The sequence below is a fragment of the Gadus chalcogrammus genome, chromosome 20 (assembly GCF_026213295.1).
Source record: "Gadus chalcogrammus isolate NIFS_2021 chromosome 20, NIFS_Gcha_1.0, whole genome shotgun sequence".
NCBI classification, from domain to species: Eukaryota; Metazoa; Chordata; class Actinopteri; order Gadiformes; family Gadidae; genus Gadus; species Gadus chalcogrammus.
In genome coordinates this window covers 1,384,377-1,394,376 of record NC_079431.1, presented here as the reverse complement: position 1 = coordinate 1,394,376, position 10,000 = coordinate 1,384,377, and the positions used below count along the sequence as shown (strand labels likewise).

The 10,000-nt window shown below is 50.6% G+C and overlaps 1 protein-coding gene across 1 annotated transcript in view; it reads right to left on the bottom strand.

Annotated features, from left to right (window-relative positions):
• The window catches only part of LOC130373684 (UDP-glucose:glycoprotein glucosyltransferase 2-like), a 29,473-nt gene that overhangs the window by 6,308 nt on the left and 13,165 nt on the right, over positions 1-10,000 (bottom strand). Inside the window, exons 17-21 of the mRNA XM_056580307.1 lie at positions 9,826-9,990; positions 7,394-7,517; positions 7,191-7,289; positions 3,374-3,468; positions 406-615 (exon numbers count right to left, since the gene is read on the bottom strand). Coding sequence (XP_056436282.1) covers positions 406-615; positions 3,374-3,468; positions 7,191-7,289; positions 7,394-7,517; positions 9,826-9,990 — 693 coding nt within the window. The remainder of the gene's footprint in view (positions 1-405; positions 616-3,373; positions 3,469-7,190; positions 7,290-7,393; positions 7,518-9,825; positions 9,991-10,000) is intronic.

Below are 10,000 nucleotides of genomic sequence, written 5' to 3'. Positions count from 1 at the left end.
TGTTATCCGACGTTTCGGTGAAGCCAGTAGAGACGGTTACGATGGTCGGCTTTCGTTTTCACGGATTCCCCTTTCTCCTTGTTTTCAGTTTTACGATTCAACCACTTGTAGTTTTTTTTCTATTTTTTTCTATTGTCTAGCTTTCAGAGATTTTCAGAAATGTTACTTTTTTTAACAATGATTATTATTTTTAGATATTTTCCGAGTACCCACCCTGGAGTACTCCAAAGTACACCAGGGCAGGGTATGTGTACCCCTATTTGAGAACCCCTGCTCTAACACACCACATTCTACGTTCCACATTCTACAGTCGGACTGTAGAATGTGGAACGTAGAACGTAGAATGTAGAACGTACAACACCGCATTGCTCTCCACTCCACTGGGTGGCGCTGGCCTGAGGTCACCTGAAGCAGGAGGTCCTTCATCTTGGCCCCGCCCTTCAGCAGGTCCTGGGTCGCCCCCTTCAGCAGCGTCTGGGTGAACTCCAGCGCCACCTTGTTCTTCTGGGTGAGCAGTGCGCTCCACAGAGCCCGGTACACCCTGGTGTCCTCCAGGCCCGAACGGCTGCTGCCCGGGTTATCGATCACCCCCACGCGCACGCCCGGGGACTTCCTCTAAAGGGGGTTTACATGGGCACACACACACACACACACACACACACACACACACACACGTAAGTAAGTATAGGTACACGTTGACAAATGCGCAGGCACAAACATACAGACACACGCACACAGACACACACGCGCACACAGACACACGCACATACACGTTAACACATGTGCACGCACACACACACACGCACGCATGCATGCGCACGCACACACATTAACACATGCGCACACCGAAATATATACTCACACACGTTAACACACGCGCACACGTAAGTGTATATATACACATTAACAAATGTGCAGGCACAAACATATACACATACACAAACACACACACACACACACACACACACACACACACAGTGTGGATATGTATCACATTTCTCATATTATTGTAACTGTCACAGAGCAGAGTGAGGGAGAGGGAAGTGGCGGCAGGAGATGTTTGCTTGCGTTGGCTCGGCTCCAGCTCCTACGAACATAATGTGTGGAGTTTATTTAAAGACTGAGCGAGCATAGTCATAGTTTACCCGAGAATGAATCTCTTTGCATCCTCCATCTTGGACAAGCGTATACAGGTGAATATGTGGCTTTAAATCTTCAGCATCTTATACATCTTCTATAGACATTAATAAATCATCACCCGGCCGTCACTCTAAAAAACATACTAAATTAACTACATTTCTGGGCTATACTTTACAGCTCCACCCTCACCCTTGGCCCTGTTGTCCCCGAGGGCGGGCTGAGTGAAACCTTAGATGTGTGCAGCGTTTAAATCCCTCTTTATTTATGTGGCTGTTACTCTGAGATTAACGGCCGCGACACTCATCAGCCAGACAGGCCAAGGTGAGCGCGGTCCCTGGTGGATACACCGTTTTTTTATTCCTTCTGAGGCCTGCCACCACAGCTTCTAATTAAACCCGCGCAGCCCAGCGCGACACACTACATAAAAAGCAGCCGTTGCATTGATTGGCCGCTCGTGATTCATTTCACACCGCAGAGTGAGAACATAAAAGTGCTACCAGAGGATATGCAGATGTTGGGAGATGTTGGCGGGTCCCAAATAAACAATGAAAGGGAAACAACGGAAAGTACTTCAGGAGAAACCGGTAGCGATGCTAAGTGAGGAAAGAGGGCCGGGGATGGGGTCTGCTCCTAAAGAAGACCGACTCTTTCACCAAGAGGCCAAATGACACTGTTGACGCGAACTTCAGAATTGTTTGGATCTAAATTTGAAAAAGGGAAAAGTTTCGGAGGCGCACCAAAGATAAATGACGCACACGCGCCGCACGAATACACACACACACACACACACACACACCTGGGGCGTAAAAGGATGAACGACGGAGGCGATGTCAGAATGCCAGATCAATTTAAAAACACTTTTTGTATCCAAAATGCAAGTTCTCTTTCAACACTAGTGATCTCAGCAATATATTCGGAATATATTCTCTACTCAAAGCTCAGTGATAGAATCGCCCGCTCAGTTTGTGCTGAAGGCCAAAAGACGAGGCAACCATGGCCGCCTGTTACTGAAGCTCCTGTGGTAGAAACGAGCATTTAGATCCACTAACGGCCTCTAGGTGATTCACTGTAGAGCCTAGCATGTAGTTCCTCCAGCGACCTGTAGGTGGTTCACGGTAGAGATTAGCATGTAGTCCCTCCAGCGACCTGTAGGTGGTTCACAGTAGAGACTAGCATGTAGTTCCTCCAGCGACCTGTAGGGGGTGTTACCCGTTGTGAGTGACCCGTTACCATCCTAAACAGCGAATTCATTTTTCATTCTTGTAATGTAAAGACACTATATTGTTTTTCCTTTTCTTCTCACGGTGGCTAGTTCATCTCAGAATTCTTTATTTTGCATGGTACTGCTTGGAAGTTTTACCGTATTTTCCGGACTATACGTCGCTCCCGAGTATTAGTCGCATCAGTCAAAAAATGCTCCATGACGAGGAAAAAAACATATATACGTCGCATCGGTGTATAAGTCGCATTTATTTTTAAACATTTAAACAAGAACGTTTAGTCTGGAGAGACTGAATAAAATTGCAATAGCAATATAGGTGTGTCGGTCCCACTCGTAGTTCTGAGAGTATACCGAATTCAGTGACACCGGGATTCCACCGGACGCGTATGCGCCGCGGTCCTAAACCTGAGCGCACGATCGGGAGGTGGAAGTTGCGCTTTAGATGCCTTCACAAGTCCAGCGGAGGGCTCCAGTTTTCGCCGGCCAAGTCATGCGCTGTGATATGTGTGACAGCTATGTTGCACAACATTGCAGCTAAGGCTGGGGTAGCTTTGGTTGAACAGGAGGACATTGAGGACGATGACGACGAGAATATAATTTATTCGGTGGTGCAGTAGGCTTGCAGCGTTCAGTTGTAGGCCTAATGAATGACGGTGCCATCTTGCGGCCGAAGATTATGTACGCACAATTTTGGCATATAAGTCGCTTCGAAATATAAGTCGCAGGGCAAGCCAAACTACAAAAAAACCGCGACTTATAGTCCGGAAAATACGGTATTTAGTCCAAAAGTTTCAAGGGTTGAATATTAAAGAGTTTTCTTCATAGACTACCGAAAGGCAGCCATTCAAGTCCCGCCCTCAATGTGTGTGTGTGTGTGTGTGTGTGTGTGTGTGTGTGTGTGTGTGTGTGTGTGTGTGTGTGTGTGTGTGTGTGTGTGTGTGTGTGTGTGTGTGTGTGTGTGTGTGTGTGTGTGTGTGTGTGTGTGTGCGTGCGTGTGTGTGCACGCCTCACCACGTGCTTCAGTGCGCCCGCCAGCAGCCGCTGCCCCGCCTCCGTCTCCAGGTCGCCCACGATCCACGTCGTCACGCCACTCATCCCGTCCTCGTCTGCGGCGACCAATCAGCAGCGAGGAGCCGGCGGTGACACGAGCACATTGTAAGCTGATTTAAATACACATCTCTGACCGGTGATCACTCACAGCGCTTCAGTCAGGGCCTCACACTCACCCATTCATACACATTCATCCACCCATTAATTGACCTAGTCATCACATTCATTCGCATTCATCCACCCATTCACACACAAATATTCATCCACCCATTCTCACATTAATTCACCCATTCATACACACATTCAGCCATTCATGCATAATGTCACAATCCTACTGTTGGGTAATGTTAAGCCGGTGGGTAACTGGTTGTTGTGCTAACTGTGGGAGTGGCTCCCCTGATCGGCCTTGATTAATGTCACCTGAGGGATCCAAGATGGTGGACAGAAGCAAGATGGTGTCTGGATAGACAGCATGGTGCCCAGACTCGGTTACACTCAGAAACCATGAGACTATGTAAAGCCTACTCACCCTCATACAAGGACACTACCAGAATTAGGATTCATACGGGAACGTGACCGCTCCTTTGCTGTCTACGTTTGTCAAGTGTTCGTCTATGTTATATGTCAAACAATAACTGAACGGGACAGCTACAGTTCACCCCAACGCTCGGGCTATCCCCCAACAAGAGAGAGAAGGACCAGAGCTCGCCAGGGACCCAGGTGAGTCACTACTCACGTGGCCGGAAGCTAGCTGCCTGCCAGCTGTGTTTTGCTACCATTTATGTGTCTCGACTCCTGCCCTGACAGAGCGCCGTTTTCAATATACCAGTGGGGTCGTGACTATAACCACTTTCATTTACCCATACCCACATTCTTTCACCCATTCATCCATAAACACATTTATTCACAACCGCATTCATTCACATTCATACGCCGGTGTCAACGGGAGCCGTTAGAGTTGGCCGTCTTGCTCAGGGGCATCTTGACACCTGGCTAGGAGGGGACGGGGATCGAGCCGGCAACCGACCGGTTTCCAGAGCACCTCATCACCCCCCCCCCCCCCCCCCCCCCCGGTCCCCCTGGTGGAATCAACGGGACGCCGTGTGTCCTGTGTACTGAACACCCGTCTCTGTACCCGCTGTGTGTGACACCAGCCCAAGGTAGGCAGCGCAAGAAGGAAAATAGATTTCATTTCTTAGTACTTCTTCACTGCTCGTCATCACATTGCTTAGGTTGACTTCGGAGAGTCTCGTCCTTTGAAAGGTGCTTTTTTTTCCCTCCTCTTTCCAACGATAGTCTGGTGCAGGAAGGAACGCAGAAATGGAAGTGCATGTGTGGGAGACGGATTCAGAGAGCGTGAAAGAGAGAGCGAGCGCGAGAGAAGGAGCGAGAGAGAGAGAGAGCTAGAGCGAGAGAGATTTGACAGAGAGCTCAGGATATTAGAGCAGAATTGTGCCATCTGTCACACCTTTATTCATCGAGTCAGTCAGTCAGTCCAGTCAGTCGGTCAGTCCATCATGGATTCAGGCGGAAAGAGAACCTGTCAGCAAGTCATCATGTTGCTTCATGTCAGTCAGCCAGTCAGCCGAGTCAGTCAGTCAGTAGTTCAGTCAGCCAGTAAGTCAGCCAGAAACCCAGTAAGTCAGCCAGGCCTCCGGCAGCCAGCCGGTCTTTAAGTCAGCCAGGTAGTCAGTAAGTCAGCCAGGCAGCCAGGCAATAAGGCAGTGAGTAAAGCAATCAGCCTACTTAGCCTCATAAAGCCAAACGACAATCGTGGCCCAGGGAGCGAAGTGATGGCTCCCTTCAGCCCGCTGGCCGGCAGCCAATCAGAGAGCCCGTAATTATCTTGCTGAAGATGCAGCCTATTGTGCCTCAGCAAAGCCCAGCGGCGGCGCTCAGAGAACCACCTCAAAAAGAACATTGTTCAGTGTTTCCCCAACGATGGAGGAGCGAGGTGTTTGAGGTAATCTAGGCTGATGTGCGCGTGTACCGTGCTGATGTGCACGTGTAAATCGCTGATGTGGATGCGCACGGGCCGACGTGCACTTTCCCCTGCATATGTCTAATGTGCACTGGGCTGTGGTGCACGGTGCTATTAAGCACATGCACAGTGCTCACGTGCATGCGCACGGTGCTGATGTGCACGTGCACAGAGTCTTTATTGCGAGTGAGGGCGCATTCCAACAGAAACGGTCTCCTCCAAAAACATCACTAGGAAAAGCATGCGGGCGCAGTATGAGCTCCAGCCAAATGTTTCTGGCATTAATGTTATTTTTCAGGCTGCAGTTTGGAGCCATCCCATCCGAAGGGTTTCATAATACTGATGCTTCTGTTCTACACCCTCAGATATTATGTAGGCTAATTTAAGTCCCTTTCTCTCTTTATGCTGTGTACGTTTAGTCTCAAGCCATTCATTAGCTAATGCCCTGACTGCATCCTCATGCATTTTGTATTCTTCTATAGCAGAGCACCATGTTGAGTATTTTTACGCAGTATTTCTCCAGTATTTCTCCAGTATTTCTCCAGTATGCACCCCTCCAAGGTGGGGCAGTCGGGGGCACCTATGATATGTTTTTTTAATAAAACAAATAGCATTTGAGGCACCTGCATCATTTCTAATAATACAAAACTAGAGACAACGCTCCCAACGCTCCTAGAGACAACGCTCCTAGAGACAGCGCTCCTAGAGACAACGCTCCTAGAGACAACGCTCCCAACGCTCCTAGAGACAACGCTCCTAGAGACAACGCTCCTAGAGACAACGCTCCCAACAGTCCTAGAGACAACGCTCCTAGAGACAACGCTCCCAACGCTCCTAGAGACAACGCTCCTAGAGACAACGCTCCTCGAGACAACCCTCCTCGAGACAACTCTCCCAACACTACTAGGGACAACGCTCCATACACTCCTAGAGACAACGCTCCTAGAGACAACGCTCCCAACACTCCGCTCCTAGAGACAGCGCCCCGAGAGACGACGCTCCCAACGCTCCTAGAGACAACGCTCCTAGAGACAACGCTCCCAACGCTCCTAGAGACAACGCTCCTCGAGACAACCCTCCTCGAGACAACTCTCCCAACACTACTAGGGACAACGCTCCATACACTCCTAGAGACAACGCTCCTAGAGACAACGCTCCCAACGCTCCTAGAGACAACGCTCCTAGAGACAACGCTCCTAGAGACAACGCTCCCAACGCTCCTAGAGGCAATGCTCCTAGAGACAACGCTCCTAGAGACAATGCTCCCAACGCTCCTAGAGACAACGCTCCTAGAGACGACGCTCCCAACGCTCCTAGAGACAATGCTCCCGACACTCCTAGAGACAACTCTCCCAACGCTCCTAGAGACAACGCTCCTAGAGACAACGCTCCTAGAGACAATGCTCCCAACACTCCTAGAGACAACGCTCCTAGAGACAGCGCTCCTAGAGACAGCGCTCCTAGAGACAACGCTCCTAGAGACAACGCTCCTAGAGACAACCCTCCTAGAGACAACCCTCCTAGAGACAACGCTCCTAGAGACAACGCTCCGAGAGAGAATGCTCCCAACACTCCTAGAGACAACGCTCCTAGAGACAACGCTCCTAGAGACAACGCTCCCAACGCTCCTAGAGACAACGCTCCGTGAGAAGACGCTCCTAGAGACGACGCTCCTAGAGACGACGCTCCTAGAGACGACGCTCCTGGAGACAACACTCCTAGAGACAACGCTCCCTACTCAGACGCTGGAGGTGCCACCCCCAGCGCCCTTTGGGGAGGCACCCGGGGGCGGCTCACCGTTCTTGGTGAAGTACTTCATCCTCTTGGCCACCACGGCGGTGCGGTCCCTGGAGTCCAGGTAGGAGAACATGGTGCTGTCCTCCCAGTCGTCCGCCACTGTGAGGAGGAGAGGAGGAGGGACACGCCTCCGACTTTAGTAACCGCGGCAACCAGCGAGAGGCGGTGGAGTGAGGCGATGGCGGGGCAGTGGGGGGGCTCACCTGGGGAGGCGGTGAAGTCCAGGTACCTCCTCTCCGTGCTGAGGACCAGGGGGTTGATCCTTAGCACCACGTGGGGCTGCTCCATCAGGTAGTCCTCCACGTCAGACGCCTCCGTCAGCTGGCCCTGGGGGGGGGGGGCGGGGGGGGGACAGGAGTCAGTTCACTGAGGGGGGAGGGAGTCACTGCACTGTAGACTAGGGGGGGGGGGGGGGGGGTTCAGTTCACTGTAGACTAGAAGGGGGGGGGGGTCACTTCACTGTAGACAAGGAGGGGGGGCAGGAGTCACTTCACTATGTACTAGGGGGGGGGGGGGGTTTCAGTTCACTGTAGACTAGAAGGGGGGGGACAAGAGTCACTTCACTGTGTACTAGGGGGGGGGGGAGGGGGTTCAGGATGTTCAGGAAGATTCAGCACGATTCCCCCCCTCCCCACTCCCCCTGCTGGCCCGTGGTCACACTGCTCCCAAAGGCCGTGGCCTGGGCACGATTGCTCCTTCAAACATACGTCATCACGTCGTAATACACATCATCACCAAGCGTGGTGTCCAGCTGCGACTGAATGCCGTCGTCGGCCCAAATTTCAAGTAAACACTCGACTTCACTATCGCACCAACGTAATCCCACTCGTGAACCGCTTGCCGCCATCGTTTCAAATGATTGTTGTGGGGAAGAAGGGCATGGACCTATAAAGAAAGAAGGGTCGCGCAAGGACTACGTCATCAAGCTCACGTTGTGTATCCGTGCGTGTCATCTCATTAGCATCACGGCACACCTCTCCCAAGTGTGCCGTGGCCAAGGGGCTGTTCCGTGCTGGAATACGGATGGCGTGGTCACACTAGCCAAACGCTCTAGACTTTAGTATGCAAGGGGGGGGGGGGGGGGGTTCACTGAATGGGGGAGGGGGTCACCTCACTGTGTCTAGGGAGGGGGAGAGATGGATTCTTGTGATCGATTAAAAAATGTCACATGATAAAATGTAATAAAATAAAAAGGTATTGCTTTAATGTATTGCTCAAGGGTTAAGGTTTCACTGTGGGAACACGACCGCCGAGATTAAAACGACCTGCACATATCTGTACTCGACGCCGATTGGAAATGTGAGCAATAAAATCCAATCCCATAACTGATATATTCTACAAATATAAAATGGTGGCCAGCCATTACACCTTTCTTTGATTTTCAAGAATCGTACAATCGACCCTCCCAAAGCCCCTCCCACTCACACGCACAGCCAGCCACGCCACGCTAGTTAACGTCACACAGACCTAATCATGAGAGTGGACGCAACTGTGTTCGGGAGTCTATATTGCGACTTTAATGTGCGACATCAACTATGTCGTGTTCGGCCGCGTGATTTTTAAAAACAACCGACATTTCGAACTTTCGAAGTTCAACCCACGCGTTGAACCACATGGAAGCCAACAATCGCACAAAAGCTTCCTTCACAGCGTTTCGCACAATTTACAAAAATCTCAATAAGCATGGCGCGGCCCGAGTCCTTGTGCTTGGGTTCAGCGAGGAGCCCGTCCCCCCCCTCTCCGTGGAGCTCGAGGCAGCCTTGGTGGGCTGGTATTGTGTGGACGCGGTTCCTCCATTCCCTCCAGTCTATTCATCACAGGGTCAACAGCGGCAACGCACTGCTGGGCGTGCATCAATGGATCGCGCCGCCATTGAAACGTTGCATCACCCTCCCTCCGAGTCACCTGGGTGCACGACTCCCATAGAGCACTGCCGTCCCGTGTTGCACCAGCACGCTGGGGAAGGGGTGATGGCTATGGGTAGACCTTAGGGCTGAACCATTTGGGGAGATCATCTAATTGCGATTATTTCGACAAATTTTGCGATTGCGATGTCGTTTATCTTTTTAAAGTTCCCTATGTTCTGTATTATTCACTAAACATGCAATAAATCCTCCTGTGGTATGACCAACACAACATCGGAAGCAGTCAACATTTAGGCCTTTAGGCCAGGCCTTTGTGTTGAGATGAATTGATTATAACCTCTTTATTTAACTATTGAATTGAAAAAGAAACATAAATATGAATCTTGCTAATCTCCAGCCAATAACAGAAATCAAATCCCCCCAAAAAATAAAATCATAATCAGGATTATTTTGGTCAATATTGAAATCACGATTATTTAAACGATTATTTTTGAGTTTGAAAACATGACGTAATAATCAGCATTTCTCTCCAAAAAACAGTTTGTAACCGAGAACTTTGAGATAATACACAAAAAAAATACACAAAATGATAAAATAGAAAATGTTGAAATCGAAAATAATGTACAGATATGTATTCAGCTGTTCTGAAAAAACGTTTTAACTAGATTATATCAGTCTGGTGATCGTTTTACACTAATACCGAAACGGCGATCAAAGTGAGCTGACTGGCCCGGCCTGGGGGGAGGTGGGGGGGTGGGGGCCGGTCGTACCATGAAGGCGGCCCTCTGGAAGACGTTGGTGGCGTCCATGATGCGCTGCAGGAGGAGCGTCTCCAGCTCCTCGGGGTCCATCTCCCCGGGGTCCAGGGGCACGCCGTTGAACAGCGCCACGGGCAGAGCGCCCAGACCGCTCTCCTGGTAGAACCGGGGGCCAGCCTGGGGGAAC